The 20052-nt window shown below is 46.1% G+C and overlaps 1 protein-coding gene across 7 annotated transcripts in view; it reads left to right on the top strand.

The window, feature by feature from the left end:
• LOC108547967 (uncharacterized) overlaps positions 1-20052 on the top strand; it is a 382271-nt gene that overhangs the window by 272862 nt on the left and 89357 nt on the right. For all 7 annotated transcript variants that reach the window (XR_001890237.1, XM_017900711.1, XM_017900710.1 and 4 more), the window contains one exon: positions 1438-1548. Coding sequence is in view for 6 of the 7 variants with exons in the window: in XM_017900711.1 (XP_017756200.1) it covers positions 1438-1548 (111 nt within the window). In the remaining variant the exon portion in view is untranslated. The remainder of the gene's footprint in view (positions 1-1437; positions 1549-20052) is intronic.

Here is a 20052-nt window from a genome sequence, read left to right as displayed (position 1 = left end):
ACGAATTCGAGGTCAATTTTCTATAGCTATTGTTGGAACCCGGATTTCAATATACAGCACGGGTTCTAGCGACAAGGGTACGTTGGAAAAGCACAAGTCGGCAGAGAGGAAAAAACAAAGCAGAAATTGAAACTGGAACTGGAACTGTACTGAAACTGTGATGAAAATTGTCCTTTCGCAAATTTCGTGGGCGCTTATATAATGTTAGTTTTTGGGGGGTGAAGATGATCCCTTAGTGAAAGTGGGAATGAGTCAATTGTTTTTGGACTCTGAAATAGGTCTGCGTTTATCAGCCAGGTCCTTCTAGTGACTAAGGGCCAACGAATCGTTAGTCATCCGACACTATTCTTGTCGCGGTGATCGACTTTACGACAGGTATCGAAATTTCGATACTTCATCTTCGTGAAAAATCTCGATCGATTATATTTATTCGTTAGAATTCTCGTGGAATAAATTTCCTATTCCTCTTGTAACTGACGACGGTACTACGGAGGATTCGCAAAATCCGCGACCATGTTTTCTGGAATTACCAGGCAGAGTCGTATCTGTCCCCTTAACGGCGACAAACGCGAAGTCAAAAATGGTTTCTTAAGCCGAACACGAACCAAAGTTGCACGAATTGCGGAACGTTATCTGAGGGAACGGTTGCCCGGCGATCGGTTCCCGAATCGCGCATAGATCGGAAGCTTACGGTCGACCGTTTCTCAATTAACTTTCGCGGCCACAAACGCAACGGAACTGGAAACTTTCCCTCAGCAGGATATCCTTTCCCCCGTAATTCCTGTTGCTCGAGTTTTAAGCTGCCTTAACAGGGGCTTAAAGTTCCTCGAGAGATCGCGCTGTACGTGTACTTAGAGATTACGAGCACGCGGATGGCCGATTCGGCTTTCAGCCGAAACCGAGAAATACCGGTTCAACCTGCTTTCCGTGAGGTACGCGATTTTTTCCTCTTCTCTCTTTTTTTATTTCTCTCTTTTTTCCTTTTTTTAAGAGGAAAAGCACGACGTTACTGAGTTCGTTAAATATTTCTGTAACTCTGCAACTTTCCTGCTTTTTTTCCTGAATATATCAACGTCGAGTGTACAGAAGGGTGCATAATGCGGACGTTGCGACTCGCAGGGGTAGCATAATTTTAGGAATTTTAGAATTTTCTACCATCGATGTCGGTGATATACTAGCAATTTAACAATTTCTCGTTTAATTCCAATTATTATTATCAAAAGTCCCGAAATATTGAAAGAAATACTTAAAATATCGAAATATCCAAATTTTGGAATTTCGAGAGATAAAACACTCAGACACCAGAGTTCCAGAATACCCAAACATTTGATACTCCTGGCAGAGTACTTTTCCAACAGTGCGATAAATTGTTTCAACGTTTGCATTGCACCCACACCACCGAACCGTTCATTCACCGATACTTTTCTCTCTTTTCAGGAGAGCCTGGAAGAGCGAGTGCAAGAATTGGAACAGGCCTTGCAAGCGGAGCGTCTGGCGGCTCAACGAGATCGAGCGACCATCACGAAGCTGCAACGACAAATCAACAAGGTGAGTGAAACGAATGCAACTCTGATTTCATTTACTCGTTCCGTGTAATCGATAATTACACGCGAACGTTATCGAGCATCACTCGCGCGCGTCGTTCAGCTGAACCTCGATTCGTCGTAATCTCGATCGGATAAAGTTGCGAAGAATTCGTTTCGAAGAATCGTAGCGAAGATCGGATTTATAAGTCGAAACGAGCTCTTGATTTTGGTTATACTTTATATCTCTTCGCGGTACCAAATATACATGTTGGGGAAGATATGTAAAAGAAGGTTAAGAGTGGTCGGGACACAGTTCTTGATGTTGAGTTCTTTGTGGACAGTTCGGTGTAGACAGTTTTAGTTGCAAGTGGTTAGTTGTTGCAAACTGAGTTATGTGGTAAAGATCGGATTTATAGAGATTGAACTTTTAACTTTGATTATATTTTATTTCCTCGCGGTACAAATGCGCGGAGGCTTGAGTCTTCTGAGATGCGTGATGCAGACGGTGGGTTGTCAAAAAGTGTCCCCTGGAACCCTTCACCCAGGTTCTTATAGACAATATGACAACCCATTGCGTCACTGAGTCCTGCGTCGAAAATTAATAAACTCGATGGTTCCTCGAAACAAACATAGATTCCGATGCAGGGTGACGCCATCCAAATGAAGACTCCTCTAACAGAATATTCCCTCGAATTAACCCTTTGCACTCGAGAGGCGCCATTCAGTCGCCATGAGAGCCGTCATAATGTAACAGTGTACGAGGTATTAAAATTAAATAATTCTACTTGTTAATTATTATACGATTTCTTATTTACTGCGGAAGAAATATCATCAGTCTTACAGCAGAGAATTGTTCAACTCGTACCCTTCTTCAGTCAAAAAATCGTCGAGCGCGAAGGGTTAATATTCGTTCCTCCAAGAAGAAGTCGATCGATCGCACGTTCGAAGGTGAAAAAAATATTTTTGAAAAATAATACAGCGTAAATAAGCTCGATGGTTCCTCGAAACAAACATAGGTCCCGATACAGGGTGACGCCATCCAAATGAAGACTCCTCTAACAGAATATTCCCTCGAATTAACCCTTTGCACTCGAGAGGCGCCATTCAGTCGCCATGAGAGCCGTCATAATGTAACAGTGTACGAGGTATTAAAATTAAATAATTCTACTTGTTAATTATTATACGATTTCTTATTTACTGCGGAAGAAATATCATCAGTCTTACAGCAGAGAATTGTTCAACTCGTACCCTTCTTCAGTCAAAAAATCGTCGAGCGCGAAGGGTTAATATTCGTTCCTCCAAGAAGAAGTCGATCGATCGCACGTTCGAAGGTGGAAAAAATATTTTTGAAAAATAATACAGCGTAAATAAGGAAGCAGGAAAATGGGAAAGACGAGAGAGGGATTATTTGCTCGCGCGCGATGCACTTGACGCCGTCTGGCGAGTTGGTATCAGATAACAGGATCCCCCGTAATCTCAGCCAGCGTTCGCCTAACTGTAATCGTACGTCTCTCCTTTCTCGCGATTTATTCCGCGTTGTGTCATTTCGATGTCGCCTTCCAACGCCTGTAATCGCTTCCGTCTGGGTTATGCGGCCTACGGCCTCGCGGAATCCGTTGAATTATCTCGCGCCGTTTCGCGGATTATCCGCGAGACCAGTTATTTCGCGATACGCGAGAATCTAACTGCAATTGGAACGTATTAGCTAATTTACGACCACGTTACGGCTGGATTCCGGCGTGCAACTTTTTCGCGGATTAAAAATCCATTGATATACGCGCTTCCACTCGTGCAAAAGGTAATTCTTTCCGCGAGAGATAATGGCGACTCTTAGAAGAATTCATCCGAATTCGTGACTAGAGATACGAAATTCGAAGCTGGATTAACGCTTTCGGTATGGAGGAGCTGGCCCCGGTTATACATTCGTGGTACGAGGAAGTTTCCCACAAGAGTGATTGCACAGGAAGCCACGAAATCGTGTTTTACGGTATTCATAGAAATTTCGAGCGTGATTGACACTAAACTTTTCATTCGGATCGCGATAGTCGTCGGTGACGTTTCGCGAATACCGTGAATAGGCGACGGTGGTACCCAGAGAACGTTTCATGGCCGCCGCCAATGGGCAGTAGTAGCACCGAAAGGGTTAACACGTCGAGTCCGGCGTCGGTCCCCAAGGTCCCCAGTTCGGCGCTAGACTTTCTATTCGGGCCCAGCCGTTCCTCACGGATCGGCCCAGTTTATGATCAAAAGGTGCTAACTTTTGGTGTTAAATTCTTCGCCATCTTTGGACCCAACGTTTGAGTCCAAAAAATTCCTGTTATAACAATTGGTACAGTATCTCCGAGATTTATAAACACTTCATCCGCTGCCGGTGGCCCGTTTGACGACCCAGTCTGGGCCTGAACGGAACGCAAACAAAACGAGTTGGGCACTTAACGTGTTAACGTGTTATCTCTGGGGACCGACAGTGAACTTTTCGTTTAAACAGCGTTTCGTTTCGTCCGTGAGACCGACAGTGTTCTAAGGAGAGGGGAAGAGAGAGAGGATAATGTAACACGTTAAACGTCATGCAGTTAGTCGTCATGCGGGCCCTTCCGGGTCGTACGGACCGGTGAGGCCTGAACGGTGAGGCCTAGGGACCAACATGGCGTTTAACGTGTTAAATAAGTCTATTACTCGATGGCCGATTGTACTTTACTCCGTTGGATGCATTATTCTTTCGTTCCTACCACTCGACGCTCTCGTCTGCTCTTCGAGCTGTCCTTTTAACGGTGGGCCTTTTTTGTCCATTCGCCGTTTCTTTTTGAGACTCCGATTATCTCTGCTACCTGCTCGTCATTCACCCCACCTTATGGGTGACAAATTTCTGGCTCTCTTGCGTCCGAATTTCATTGAATTTTTGTCCTAACATCGGAAAGGACAGGCTCAACGTGTTAATACTTAACTCGAAATAGGTATATCCGAGAAATATCTTCGCAGCAGAGATGTTAACCCTTTGCACTCGGCGATTTCTTCGTCACGGAAAAATAGTAATTGCCATAAAGTCGAGGATATTTTTAATAAAACGGTAAATATGAAATCGTATGCAAATTAAGACGCGGAATTGTTTCTCCTCGACATTCCACGCATCGTTGAGTAATTTCGTTAATTTGATATACCAATTAACATCGATCTTTAGAATCTGATTAAATGGCGACTGAAAGGCCATTTCTCGAGTGCAGAGGGTTAATAAACAAACAGAAACTTGGAAATAAAATCGGTGCATTACGATTAACTCTGGAAATTGATAGGAAAGCCGATAATCTTCGTGGGTTTCTCGTGACAAAACCGTCAAAAGCCATCCCCGATATTCCCAAGGAACATCAATTCTCTCCGCTATCCTCCGCAGCTTTTACGATTTCCCCGCAAACACGAAGACGCAGCGTCTTAGGAAGACGCATAAATTCCCAGCAGATCCCGGATAATCCGGTATACTCCCTTTTAATCCGTTCGCGCGTCTGAGTTTCTCAGATCGGAGAACTGTGGTCGAAATCGCGTCGGCGGAAGGAAAATGATGCACGACAGGGAGCGGCGTCCGGCCTGCTCCTGACGTGGTCTGCCTTTTCCCTCCTGTTTCAACAGGCCTATAAAGCATCGTGACAAAAACAAACGGGGGTAACGAGTGGAAAAATCGAGAAATACACGGACCCGGGCGTAATCTCGCATGATTTATGCGGTTTCCGTACGCTGGTCCAGGAGACTCGCTCACAGACGCGTTAAAATTATTTATTTCCCATCGACGCCGTGTCTGTCCAACGATTCCGTGCACGTACAGAGATTGATAGTCTGGATCTCGATCGAACTGTAAACGCCGCGAAGTCTGCAAGGGTTGTTTCCTCGGAATATACGACCGCGTCTCTCGGAGCGGAGAGCGAAATGCTTCGAGAAAGTGGAATCGAGGAGATTAGCGGAATATTTTCGCCTGGCTCGTGAAATCTAAAATCTCACGCGGAAAATTTTACTTCGAGAATTAGCGGGCAAGGGGTAAGAATATCGTGCAGAGACACATAGCGGGGGTAATGCAAATTTGAGGATTCTTTGTTTAAAAAGGAAGTAAAAATCGCAGGAGAATCCGTGGAATAGAGTGTTCCTCGTGTAAGTTTCAGGTGAAATTTTATTTTTCGCGTACTATCCCCGATTATCCTTTCTACCTGCTCGTCTACCCGACTCTTCGTCTGGCTACCCTTGTAAGGGGAGAGAAAAAAGGGGAAGTTTAAGAAGGTCTTCTCGTAACTGTTGGTAAAAGAGTTTCCCGCAACTCGCCGGCGAATTTCATCGGAGTTATTTGAATTTTTGCATAGCTTTCGAAGCTGGAACGCAAAAAATTCCGGGTACTTTCAGACAATTTTCAGACAATGCCTAAATCCCGTCCAAGTTGCTACGAGTCGTCTCTCGAGTCAGTTTGCGTTACGAACTTCCTTCGTGGTGGTTTTATTTCCTCTGGACGATTTTTCCGCGACGAAATCAAGCAACTATTTCTTCGATTTTCGTTTCTTTGGTATTTTCTTTGATTTTTCTTTGATATTTTCTTTGATATTTTCTTCGGTATTTTCTTTCCCTTCTTTTCTTTTCTGCTTCTCTCCTTTCATCGACCGTGTCAAATTTTATCGTTCGGAGTCGGTGTTGTCTGACAACTTTCAAATATCGTTACGCGCAACATGGCGCGCCGTTCAATAAGTCAGAGAAAAGGGTTGCTGGAGGACGGGAGCCATAATGCTTGTAACTTATTTCAACGCCACTCGAGCAACACGCGTACCGTGTTCGAAGTGGTTGTCGAGGAAATAGCCTATTATTTGTAACGAATACAGGCTTGGCGAGATAAAATTGCTTAGGGTGGAGATTGCAAGGGGTTAGATCTGATGGAAGCGTTACTCGATTATAATTCTGTACGTCCTTGGCGTTGTCGTTAAACTTACACCGTGTGGTCGTATGTAAAATCCTCGTTACCTAATTAAAAAAGCAACACTATCGGAATCTGTCGCTACGTATCGTTACATCATTTAAATAGCGATTAAGAAGAGCAATCAGGTGCAAACTAATAACGCAGGGACATAGTTAAAGCGATAGGTAGAGGGTAGCGATTAAAGCGCGAAAATAAAATTTCACCTATTAAATGTGGAATTAATTTTACGCGTATACGGATTCGAGGAAACTTTCGAGAAAGATGAGAATGAAAGAACGCATTCTTCGCGAGCTAACGGCCCGTGAAAGTGAATTGAAAGGGAGGACAGGTGAAAGCGCGCGGCCCTTGAGAAAACGCTACGGTTGACATTGTCCCGCGCGAATTCTTGGCGAAATGCTAATGCTACGATATTGCCAATTATGTGCACCGTTTGCCGTGGAAAATTTCCCTTTCGTTGCTAACTTTCCCTCTTAATGGAATTGGCCTCGAGTTTATCGCCATTGAACATGGCGCAGTCGAATTACACCGATCGACGCAGCTTTCGCGACATAGTACATACCATTACCAAACTTTTACTCGACATGCTTGGTATGCTCTTAAGAATCAAATCGAAGAAGCGGAATAACCAAAATCTCGTATAATCCAAAAATCTTTCACGAGAGGGGGAAGAGGTGCTCGAATGGGAAATATGTCCGTGAAAAAAATCGGAATCGAGAGAGGAAATCGTCGCGAAGGATACGGTTTGTTGAAACACACTTGGCGCGTTGGAAATGCATTCCTGGCTATCGTTTGTCGCGAACGAAACAGCGGAATAAACGAGCAATAAGGAGAATCGTTCGATTCCGAAGCGACAGGGAAGCTTCGTCTTTGCTTCACGCCTGGAGCCAGCTTCCTTTTCCGCCACTTGCCGATATTTTATTCGAAGATAAATACCGCGTTGCACCTCCCTCTGCGTTCCCTTCCGCTTCCTCTCGGAGGCTTCTTCGAGACACCGTGTGATTTCTAAGCGTGGGAGGACGGATATTTCCCTCGCTCCTTCACCGTCGCTCGAGCACGCTTTTCCCTTTGGTGGAAAACGTGGCACGATTAATTGAAAACTCTATGGAACGAATCCGTTGAAGGTTGCTCGTAATCTCGAGTCATCTTTCGCTTAAAGTTTCCCGGTGGCTGCTCGAGGAGTGTCTCGAGTGTAAGATGAAAGATAAACACGCTGTGAAGTTGAAGTTGGTCTTCTTTGAAACTGGTGTAGTAGTTCCAAAGAGCTATTTCTACGTCCTTAACTCCTTCGTGCATTCGCTTTTAAAGAAAATGCCAGCGAAAAGAGTTGTAGCGTGTACAGTGGCCTCGGTAGCCTAACTCCCTTGACTGTCTGTCGCGGGAGATGTCGGCACAGTGGGCAGACAGCGGTCGCCAATGGTCAGTTTCTCCAAAATCGTTCCTACCCACTATCCGACTACTTGAGGGTGTTTCCCAGGGACCCTTTTCCGGGTCTAACTACTTTTGCGGAGAACGTCCACCCTGGATCAGCGATGGGAAATAATCTATCACCCTACGAATCCCCTTCAGCGATACCTTCACGGTGCACACTCTACCGTGATGAAATTGGGTCCTCGCGCGACATGCTTTCACATTTAGGCCAGTAATTCCACCGCAAAGAGGAAATCCGAAAAAAGGATCCAGCAGGCGGAGAATCGAACCTTCGGAAAAATCGAAGGTTCGAGGGGCAATGAAAGCTCCTCGAAAGGGACGAAAATAAGAGCCTAACCGTGGAAGAGTGACGAGGATATACCGAAAGAAGCATCGGGGTAATAAAAAATTCAGGAACCTCGAGAACTGTAACGGTTGCTGTAGAAGGTAACGACACGAGGAAGAAGAAGGGTAACGGAGTTGCAGACTTCGTTTCCCACTCGATTTCTCCAATTTCCACCTACGTCAGGGCAACAGGTTGAGACTCCTGGAGGCAACGCGCATCCCAGATTTTCCTATCCCGCTGCTTCGAGCAAAGCCAACTTCCTCGCTGCTGGCACAGGAAGAAAACTATCCGTGCACGCACGAGGAGGCAGAAATATTACCCCATTCTGCCCAAACAAAATAACCATCAGCCGAATAAACGGTTTAACGGTCGTTAGCCGTCAGAACGAGCTCCAGAAATTCCACCCCGGATGGATTCTTTCGGTACCTGCGTGCCGGGAAGCCCTCCGAAGGCGCAGCGGGCTCGACGAACCGTCGCCAGTGTGATTTGCCTTCGGTCCATTTGCAATCGGAAACGGCCTTAACTTTCCTGCCGTTTGCGGCAATGCGTTCCATTAACCTAACGGAGCAGCCGTAGGGGAGCCGCGCGAACGGAAGGGAAAGTATAAGGGCGAGGGGTGGGTTTTAAGAACAGCCGGAATCGCCTTCATGCCAGACTGCCTCTCGGTCCCGAGACTTTCCTTCGACCGACGATCTCTGCTCTCTTTCTCTCTCCCTCTCTCTCTCCCTCTTACTCTCTTTGTTCTCCGTCGACACGGGCGTTGAACAATGGCTGTAATTTTTTCCTCGCTTTTTTGGCTTTTCGTAGGCAAGAAACTTGCCACGTCCGATCGGCATTTCTTCTAACGACGAAGTTGCTGAAGTTTCGGAACGCAGTTCTAGTCAGGGGGAATTTTTTGAACGTAACAAATCGCGGTAGACATGCGAGGTACCGATGGATCGGTTAAAAACTAGCGAACAGGGTTAAAGGTTCTAGGTAATGTCGCCCAGGAACCAAGCACGAGGTTAGTCCAATTGAGATAAAAGTTGGAGGATAAAGCTAAATTTGCACGATTGCTTATCTTCGACCGTAGGAATCGCTACCGTTGGAAAAACACAATTCTCCTCGGAGATGGTAGATATCCGTAAAATGTAGGTCAGTCGTTGGGACAACTTTCCCTTATCCGTTCCCAGCTCCTGTTTCCGTGCTTTAAAGCGACTTTATGGACAAGCTGGAAATTCGAGTGGAGCCGAATGGCTGTTTTACGCACGAGCAGGACGATATCACGGAAAAATGAACTTACGAACGGTGAAATGGACCGGTGAAATGGAAAGGAAGGAACTGGCTGTATCGTATAGGGGATAGATAAGATACGTAACCATTTGCACCGAAACACGCAGGGTTGTAAACGTAAGGGAGGAAATCGTCGAACGTGGTCGAACGTATCAAAGAGATTCGCGTTTCCCTTTTATATCGGTGATATCTCGTGGAAGAGACAGATATTGCTAACAAAAGTACGCGACAGAAAATATTTTCCAAATTACCTTGTGCTGCAGGGAAAAAAATACAGTAACTATTTTCACATTCTTATTGAAAACGATTTATTATTACTTAATAGAATTAACCCTTTTAAATAACACTTTGCACTCCAGAGGCCACCTTCACAAATTTTTCGCGAGGTATCGAAATCAAATAATTCTACGTGTTAATTATCACACGATTTCTTATATACTCGGAAAAATATCGTCAGCTTCATAGCTAAAAATCTTAAAATTTCGATCCTTTTTTAGCCAAAAAATTCTCGAGTGCAAAGGGTGAAAATATAAAAGTATTAAACGATATTATTACATGCATATCAGCTAGAAAATATTCTCCTGCAAGAATCTTTGATCATTACTTAATAAAATAAATCGTTAAACGTTATATCTTTATTAACCATGTGCACTCGAGAGGCCATCTTTAAAATTTTTTCGCGTGGTATCGAAATCAATTAATTCTACCTCTTAATTATTACACGATTTCTTATATACTCGGAAAAATATCGTCAGCTTTATAGCTAAAAATTTTAAAATTTCGATCCTTTTTTAGCCCAAAAAATCCTCGAGTGCAAATGGTTAAAATACAAAAGTATTAAATGCACGTTACACCTGCTGTACCACAGGCTAGAAAATATTTAATATATCCTGCAAGAATCTTTCTGCATCCACACGATTAAAATAGAAATAAAAGCGCAACTTCCTCGGTGACATGGAAGAGAGACATCCCTGTGCCCCCTCCCCCCAAAAAAGGAAAAATAAAAAAAGAAGCAGGCTTCCGGGGCTGCGAACAGCCGAGATTAGATTTTTCCGTGCAGCTGCGTACACGTCTTTAACAGTGCAGGTATGTCTGGAAAGCGGGCGCAGGGATGGCTACGTGGTCAGGTTGCAAGATCCCAGCAGGAAGCTGATATATGTGGATGCGGCGGCGGTCCGAAGGGGCCGGAGATAAACTTAATTGAATGGCTCGGTCCCGGCGCGAACTGCCGTTTTGTCGTCCGGTTTTCCTCGTTTCTGGTCGGAATCGTAGCGACGCCGCTTCCCTATCGGGGTGATTTACGCCGGCCCGGCCCGGATCGCGTGTACTAAACGCTTCGGATCTTATAGGTTATGAGCCGGCCGGGAAAAGTCCCGCTACGCGTGGACCGTGTCTCGCCGTTCGATCCTTCCTAACCAATAGAAATCCCCTGCTAATGGAATACGTCGCCGATCCCCGTAAGATCGTCCAATAGATCGCGTATTTTCTCACCCTGTTTAGCTGATTGCCACGTGTCCTGGGTATCTCTCGAGGGATCTCGTCGCGAGATCTCGAAGCTCCAGGCCTTCGTGGTATTTCCATCAGTGATATTTCGATAATCGAGCGTTTCGGTGATTAGACCATGCTCTCGTTCATCGAGTCGGACACTTAGATAGCCGGGAGCTTAGATATCTAAGTAGGTACTCTTGGCTACTCGAAGATTAGGTTCGTGACCGCTTGAACTGATTACTCGAGAACTCGAGTACCGTAGCTGCGACGCAGATGGTATTCCCGGTTGTTTAACCCCTTGGCTACTGTGGGCGCATATAAACGCTCAACACAGTTTGCATTTCTGACACGGAGGGCGTATCTCTACCCAAAATTTTGCCGTTCTCGGCGGACATTGTAAATGAATTCCTACCCGTGCGGTGCGATTGGTACGTTTCAAAGTCTGCCGTAGTCAAAGGGTTAAACAGAGTACGATACCACGAATGGTACAAATCACAACTAGGTATCGGTTCTCAAACACCGTCTCTACTTTTCTGCCATCTTCGACGACCCAGACGAAAGAAATACACGGGAAAATAGAAAGAAATACATCGGAGAGATAGAAATCTTTTCGGAAGATGTATCGCCTGGTTTTCATGTATATAGGGCAGAAATCGTGGGCCAAGCAGCGTCCCCACAGGCGTCCTAATCTCCGTCGGGGGTAAAATCAGCCGTAGCGTCGGTCTCGTTCCGCGACTGATCGATAACTTTCACCCGAGCTCGCAATTTGCTTCCAATAAAGGTTCCTTCGCAAAGGTTAAAGAACCTGACGCTCGATTGTCCTCGTTACCGCGCGTATGTGCCACAGCTTCTGGGCTTTCCGAAGTGGAAAAGCGGCCGTCGCGACGGCGCCATGCATCCAACACGTACGCGCGTGCACACACGACCACGCACGCACTGTGTCATCGTCGTTGTCGTCGTCGTCGTCGGTGCAATGGCAACGTGACCGTTGCTTTTGATCTATCGTTACGCGTTTAACGTCGAAATTGTCTGCCTAAATGAGAGTTGGGTCAGGTCAATTACCGTTCCAGATTGTTCATTGCTACGTTTATGGCTGCCGATCATACGCGGCGCCGCAGTTTCGTCGTTCGCGATATCGTTGTTTTCCCTCAGTTTCGAGCGTGACACGCGTGGCTGTTTGCTTTCCGAACCGACGGATTTATTTACGGAAAGCCTCGAGTTCGCAACCGAACGTATTAAAAACAAATAGAAATCGAACTGACGGGAGGATGGACAGGTGTCGGTGTTTGGATAACGACGATTTGTATAAAATTCGGGGTCCCATGGATGGTCAGCGTAGCTAAATTAACCGTATATCGCAATTCGTGTATCTCGATGAAAATTAATTCCCGAGTGAAGGATTAAATAATTGTGGGATGCTATTTCCGGGAAAGATATCGGGAATCGGCTAACCCCAACTCGGAATTCTATTTTAGATAAATTATAAATCGATCGATAACCTATACGTGGCATTATTTTAGAAGCAAGTCGAAAATCAGGCGATAACTTTATGAAAAGCTATTTCTGATAACAAAGCTAAATTGCGCGGTCTTTAGGGAGAGGTGAAACGCAGATGAACGAAATCGTAATTGTCGCGGGGAGCGAATCGCGAATCTCGAAAGTAACGCAATTTTTATGGAAGCAAGTCGCTAATCGGTTGAATCACATCAGCGCGCCATCGAGCTTTGCAAAGGACATAAAAGCAGGACCTCAGGACCCTGTGCTCGATAGCACAGGTAGAGTCCTGAGTGGAGAAGCGTTAAAGAATTCTCATGAAAACAGATCGTCATCGGCACGGGCTTGAGTCGTTCGGTGGTGGAGACAGATGAATTAGATCCGTTTTTACCAAGTGTTATATTTGCGATATTTAGTATTATTTCCTTGCGTTGAAATTAGTTTCCGAGTTTGTTCCTATATAATGGAATAAAATTCTTATATGTTAATATTATATGTTAAAATTATATGTTAAAATTCTTAGAAATGCGTTTGAGTGTTTGGGCTAAGTGACCCGCTGAGGGTGAGATTGCAAGGAGTGCGTGGGAAAGTGATTGGAAAGAGAGAATAGGTATGAAAGAGGATAGAATGTGTGGTTTTAAATAGGGATGCAAGGACGTGAGTAGAGAGAGTGTGGAGTCGGTCGTAGTACGTGTAGTATATGAGAGTTCAGAGAGAGAGTTGTGAAAAAAGGTGTTAGTTGTATTCGTGTTGCTAAGTGTAAACGTGTTGTTAGATAATTATCGTTGTAGTTATAAGAGTTTAGTTAATAGATAGATTATATTCGTAGTCTTTATCGTCACCGCATATTGCATTGTATATTCTATGATTAATAAATAGTTTTACATTATTCGTGTTCCACCCTATCTCTACATATATAATATCTATACGAAGACAATAAACAGTGTTTTCGTCATCCCAGATAATTATACCGTGTTCCGCGATCGACGATCAAGATCTATGTCGAAACACGAGAAACACGATGTAAAACTTACATACTTGGCATACCTGATCCAATTGGGAACCCTCTTTCATCCATCCATTCGTGTAATTTCGCTTCACGCTTTCATTTTTATATATAAATATATTTTCCTAGAAGACACCCTTCGAGGAAGCGTAATTTCTGCCGTAAGTAGCTATTAGATAGCGCGCGCGTGCACGGCGTCGAAGCGTTTGAGAATTCGAAGCGTGGTCCGTAGGGCGGAACCGCGGAGCACGCGGAGCAACATCCGGTTTACGCCCCCGCAGACCGGGCCGCGGTGTAATAATGATTATCCTGTCGTCCTGCGCATTAAAGTTACGACTTCCCTTCGCCGGCAGCGGCTTCGTCTCTCGCGTATCCTTAGCCCCGCTGGGACCGCGTCGCTCATTAACGCAAGATGAATTCATTTCTTCGATGATGTATGGGACACCTCCATCTATTTCGATCAGCAAATTTAATGTTCCGCCGTTGACGGATGAGCACGCATTGATCACGCACGTGCGTGTCCGAGGAGAATACGGCGTCGCCGTCTCGCCGACGCACTTTCGATGCTCTCGTTAATCCTCGCAGTCTCTCTGGTGTTTCTGGGTCAGTCGCGTCGCGAAGTCTTCCTCCTGCTGCGATCGTAGAAGTCAATTCGAAATTTCTGTTCATCCTCGCGGGAGAAATTGCGTTCAGAGATTGGTAGATTTTTCTTCTCATGACATCGATCTCTAATTTGTTTGTAAGGTTCAGGCAGCATCATTCTCGATAGATGGATATTCCAATATTACTCGAAGGAGGTTCGAGGTATACTCCTTCGTTTCCTACATGAATTTATTATCGCGTCCCGAACAATGCAACTCGCACAGTGGGAGTTTGGCGGGGTTGTAAGGCCCGTTTACGCGGATGCCACAATGTTGCATGATGCGGGCTACTCTAAATTAATAGAGTTAGATCTAGTTAGAGTTGAACTAAAGAGTTCTGATGTGTTACTGTCTCTCAGTTCATGGTCTCTGAGTTCATGGTCAGGTCGTGATGCTTGTCTCGTCTTCGTGGGATTTTTAGAAGTTCTTCGTGATCGCTGTCTCAATGGTTTTATGAGTTTTGTACGTGTATTGATTGGTTGGCGTGAAATGTGAGTACTGGGTGTGTGTCTTCCTACTGGTTGTGGATAATATTAGGGGTGTGTGATAGTTTCGACGTCTTTCTGCGATGCTGGATGTTTAAATAATTTGGGTCCTTGTGCCTATCGTCTTAAAGGTGATGTATTGACCCTTGCTAGGGTTCACCCAAGTGGTGACTAGGTGATGACGAGTGTCTACGAATCTAGGAACGTTCGATCCTGAGGCCACAACACTTACAATTTCCAATCTTTGCAAGATAGGGCTCCTGTCTAAGTATCCCTGTCGAAGGCAGGACCTGCTAGCTACCTAGCCTTACCACTGAGTGTTGAGTGAGTTACCACTAGCAAACCCAGGACGAAACGCATCTCTTCCTTTTCCTTTCATCCCTTCTAGTATCACTGCTGCATCGAAGATACCTGCGACAAGCCGGCTTCAGCAACCCTGGGGGTGGACCCCCCACAAGATAAGTTGTAAAATGTACGGAATGCCAATAAAGATTCTCTGTTAATCTTCTTTCCCATCTCGCGATCTCTGTGGTCGGTTACGACTCTTCCTCTAATCGATCTGAACGTTAATCCCGCGAAAACGAGCACCCATTTGTCAGGAAATGCGATTTTTCCAACGACCCGAGTCGCTCGTTCTTGGTAACCGATCGTGATCACCCATCAGGTTGTGTAGCCGACTCGCGTTAACAATGGGACACCGTAACAGCGTCGTTTTCACGCGGCACGCTTATAACGAGTCTTCGCCATGGCGTTGACGTATCGCGGATATTTGCATGCGGCCGCAATTTATCTCGCGCGTCCCCGCAAAGTGAATCTTAGAATTGCTGTTGGTCGTGGCTGCCAGAAGGGGTGCGAGGGGGAACAGAGGGAGGACAGAACGCTCATCAGTCATTCATTCCCGCGGGAACCAGTCTACCTATAAACGAACGGCGGTTTCCGAGCCTCCTCTTCCTTCTCTTCTTTCGCCTCTCGCGTCTTTTCTACTTTCAGCTTCTCCAGCTTTCGCTCGGATTCCTTAACGATTATCGATTAACCGTCGTGGAAACGATGACCAAGAACCGAGGGGAAGTTTCAAAGTTTCCTCGGCGTCAAGCTTCTCCCGGTGATCTTTATCGCGAACGCCATCCCACGGGGGTTAATCGTCGACAGTGATTTCGGCGCAGACGACACGCGCCCTCGAGGAAACTTCCTGTCGTCGTTCGACGAGGTCTGCGTGTTAGGAGGAAAATTCGGGGGTGCGAGTTTGGTGCGCGGGTTTTTCGGGAAAGGACAAATTGAAACGAAATAAGATGTATGGAAATAAGATCTGTAGACGAGAAATGGTCGATAATTCGAGAGGATTTCCGATGATCGGAGCTTTAAGATTCTCGCTGTTTATTTTGTCGGACGAGTGGAGAAGTCGGCAAGAGTCACGAAGCATAAAAGCTCGCGACGACATAGCAATTTCCGCGCGAGCAGTCGTTACGTCAGGTGCGGGATTCATCGTAGGAAACGGCTCGAAGCAGACGCAATTTATCATTGTTGAACGGCCGTGTACCCCTTTCGCGTCCGCCAATTAAGACGATTCCGGAGTCAATTTTCGCGCGTAAAATATCAGGGCTGATTGATGGGGAGAGCCGACAACGGCCACGACGACAAGGAATGCGTTATTAAATATTATTTCGCGAAGAGGAGGAGAAAAAAGGGCGAAGAGGAGGATTGCGCCCGAGCTGAATAGGGCAGAGACGAGCTTTCGTTAACGTCATTAATCATCGTTCATCAAGAGGGATCGATCAATTTACCGTAAGTGGCATAAATCGTCGAAGAAAGCGTTGCAGCCGTTTATCGATTAATCACCATCCTCCGCGAGTTAGCCGGAGCATCCTGCTCCTCTTCTTTTGCAGTTACGTAATTCCTGAAAGTCCTTTTACTCGAACGCAACAGCGCGATTATTAATCGTCGCTGATTAACGACCGGCCGCGTTATCGCGCGACAAATGGAGAGGATTCCCGGCGACGGGACCGTTTTGCCCAGATTTCCTCTCGTCGATTTCTCGGGCAGACGAAGATCTGTTGCTAGGTCGTTAACCGGTAAACGAAATCGGGGAAAGCGGAGCGATTGTTCTCGCGGTGGAGAACAAACGAAATAACGATGGCGCGGAAACCACGGGATTCCGTCGATAATCGCGCTAATATTCTTTGTTTGCCGTTTTGCAACTTCTCGGGACGCTGCGGCTACGGGGGTGGAGGAACCAGGGGCGGCTCGAGTTCTCCGCGAGGGTGGATTAAAATTTCACGTCGTGCCGCTCTTCGGAAAACTTTCACCCTCGTCGTCGTCGTCGTCGGTACTTTCCCTCTTGCAATTAGAAGAGGAAAACGAGCGCGAATGGTGGAAAATTCCGCGATGGAGGAACGCCAAGCCTCGTGACCTTGGAACCATTGTTCCCGCTTTATTCGCCGGGCGGGAAAGCCACGAAGAGACGGATTAATAAACAAAGAGAAATAAGTGAAAAAGCAGCGACGTTTCGCGATAACGTTCACCCACGTCGCCTCGATTTCGCGGGAAAGATAAAGGCGCGGATTTCAACAGAGGCTGGCCGTAATCCAGTGAAAACCTAACCGCGGTACCAGAGAGCACGGTGATAAATCACCGATATCGAGAAACGTAGTCATCGGACGGCCGACCTGACTATCTCTGCCGGCCCCGTATCCACCGGAAACACGACAATAAACCCGGTGGATACGTCGTAAAAAGCAAGATTTACCGATCCACCCACGTTCCTCCTCAATGATATGCGCGACCACGTGGACCGTGTGTCGGCTACTCGAAAGAACCTCGCCTTTGCTCGCTGGCCATCGTGTACACGGCATTAATTAACCAATTTCTGAAGCTTAATAACGCGGGTCGTTGTACTCGCGAGTACATCTTTCTCTCCTCTATTTTCTCTCCCCTTCTACCCCCCTCTCCCGCCTTTTTTCCCTTTTTTGTTAGCGCTCATTAGACTGTAGCGTGTTTCCCGTCGAGATTCCGCCGGCGACGAAGAGCGAAACGAACTGAATTCAGTCCCGATCTTTTCTTCCTTTTTCCCCTCCTCTTTTTTTATTATTATTAATTTTCTCTCGCGTTTTCTCCTCTTTTGCTTCGCTTTTTTCGCGTTTCTCCTTTCGTCGCTGCCCTTTACGCCGAGGGTCGTCGATGGCCGTGGAAAACGGGAGCGCAAAAAGCGCGACCGGTGGTTTGAATATTTAAATTGACGCGTTATTGTTGCCGCGAGTCGGTTTAATGAATAACGATTTCAGAATTGCGAGGGGGATGGGGGGTGGCGGATTGACGGCCGCGGGAATGGCGAAGGTTTCATTCGAGCATTGCCGGAGGAAACGTATGAAGTTCTGTGGGAAAATAAACAAATGTCCGGCTTAATTAGAACGAGCTTTGGCTTAAAACTCGGCGAATGTTTTATGAGGTGATGCGGTAAACTCCGTTGGCGAGCTCGTAAGCTCGTGAAAGCTGCGATTTGTCACTTGTTTGAACTCGGGATTAAAAGTGCCGGATTAATCCGAGAACCGATGACTTTAAACATCCGGCCGAGCTGTACATCCGCGGGGAAAGGAGTAACTACGGTGAATTCGGTTTAAGAATTTTTTTAAGAGGAGATCGAGGAGAAACTTTGCCCGCTCTTTTGTTCCCGATCGCTTTAAGAAACGCGATCGAGGGTTGCAGCGCGTCCGCCCTTTCGGGGTTAAAACGACGGAGTTGGCCGTGGAGCGGGCTCGAGACGCTTGCTGAACGCGGTTAAAATCTTGCCTAACTTATAATGAAGAGATTTTTCACCGAGTGCACCGGCCAACTCTTACACCGTGGTTAATTAACATTTTGTTTGCAGCGGCAAAGTTATTGGGATGGTCTTCGACGTTCCGGAAAATTATTAATATCGCCGTCGATTAATTAAGTCTTCGCCGACTAACTACCCTGGTAAAAGAGAATTTTCATTGTGTTACGCGAAACTTGGCTGACTTGCTTGCTCGAGCAGGACGAGAGAAAAATTTCTTCGACTCAGGGACATCGATATCGCGTGGAGAAATTGTTAAAAACTTTCGAAACTCGCCGGGAATCTTCGTTTACCGGCGTCTTAGGTCTTCGGAGAAATTACCGATGTAATTATTCTCAACCGAACTCGTTCCTCTTCCACGCGAAATTACGAGGAGATCGCGTATCCGCGAGAGGGGGATGGAAACGGAATCGTGGACGACATCGGGAGAGGATTTCACGGAATAATCAAAGTTGCGCGTGTCAAACGAAGAGGGTAAAGATGGAAGTTCGACTGAAGTTTAATCTACGTGCAGCTAGCGAGCAATTTCCTCTCGATCGAATTTATTTCACGTTAAGTCGAACAAGCGTCGTTCGACGGCAGGCACGAAAGGTAAACGGAAACGGGAGAAAATAAGGGAGCCGGGGAAACGGACGTCTCGGGCGACTTTGACCGATAGAGACGTAGAGGCCGCGCAGAAGAAGGGAATCGAAGTCGACGGAGACGGGAAACTCCGGACAGGAAATAACCGCGTCAACGAAGAGCGCGGCAGGAATGTAAGCAAGGAATCAGTGCCGAGCAGCAGCGACCATCTCCGATGAGATTTCTCCCTTTTTAGCCCTTGCCCCTGTGTCGTTGCAATCCAACGAAAATCTGTCAAAGGTGATGACAGTAAAAACAAAGCGTTATTAACGACAGCGACAACGAGAGTAAAATAAAAGGGTAATAAAAATACTAAACGCGACGTATAATTAAATTCGAACGCGAAAGATCGTTCGAGTCGACCACGATAAACCAGTTGTTAAATTTATCGCGAATTTGCGAAGAAAATGGTAAAAATACTAAACGCGACGTATAATTAAATTCGAACGCGAAAGATCGTTCGAGTCGACCACGATTGTAAACCAGTTGTTAAATTTATCGCGAATTTGCGAAGAAAATGACGGAAAAGTTGGCAGGACAAATGGGCGCAGAGGCGAAAATAAACGCGGCATAAAACGAAGGGAAACGAGAAGAATGAACTCGTCGAGCGGTGGGACATTTGACAGCGAATGGGAGAAAAAGAAACGGAAGGGTAAATAGAAAGCAAATATAAAAGGAATTCCATCGAGTCGACGGCTTGCACCGTGGAAATACGGAAGCACGTGGATATCTTTACTGCGATGCCTGCCATGTTGAGCGGCGACAATAGGAGAGCTTTTGTCGCGGAATTTCGAGAAACGGAAAGACACCTCGAGCATAGAAATACGAAGCATAGAGAACGAACGCGGAAGTCGTACCCCCTTTTCCTGCACGGGAAACTGTTTTGTGCTCGCGTAATGCGATTCGTCGAGAATCGAAAGATTGTACTTGCTCCCAAAGTGGTCTCGAAACTCGCGAATTTGTCTACGAAGATTTGCCGAAGCAAACTTTCAAATTACCCACCCTTGCAGAAGCCA

The sequence above is a fragment of the Eufriesea mexicana genome, unplaced genomic scaffold, assembly GCF_001483705.2.
Source record: "Eufriesea mexicana isolate 0111107269 unplaced genomic scaffold, ASM148370v2 scaffold1312, whole genome shotgun sequence".
Classification (NCBI taxonomy): domain Eukaryota; kingdom Metazoa; phylum Arthropoda; class Insecta; order Hymenoptera; family Apidae; genus Eufriesea; species Eufriesea mexicana.
This window is presented reverse-complemented; position numbering and strand designations above follow the sequence as displayed.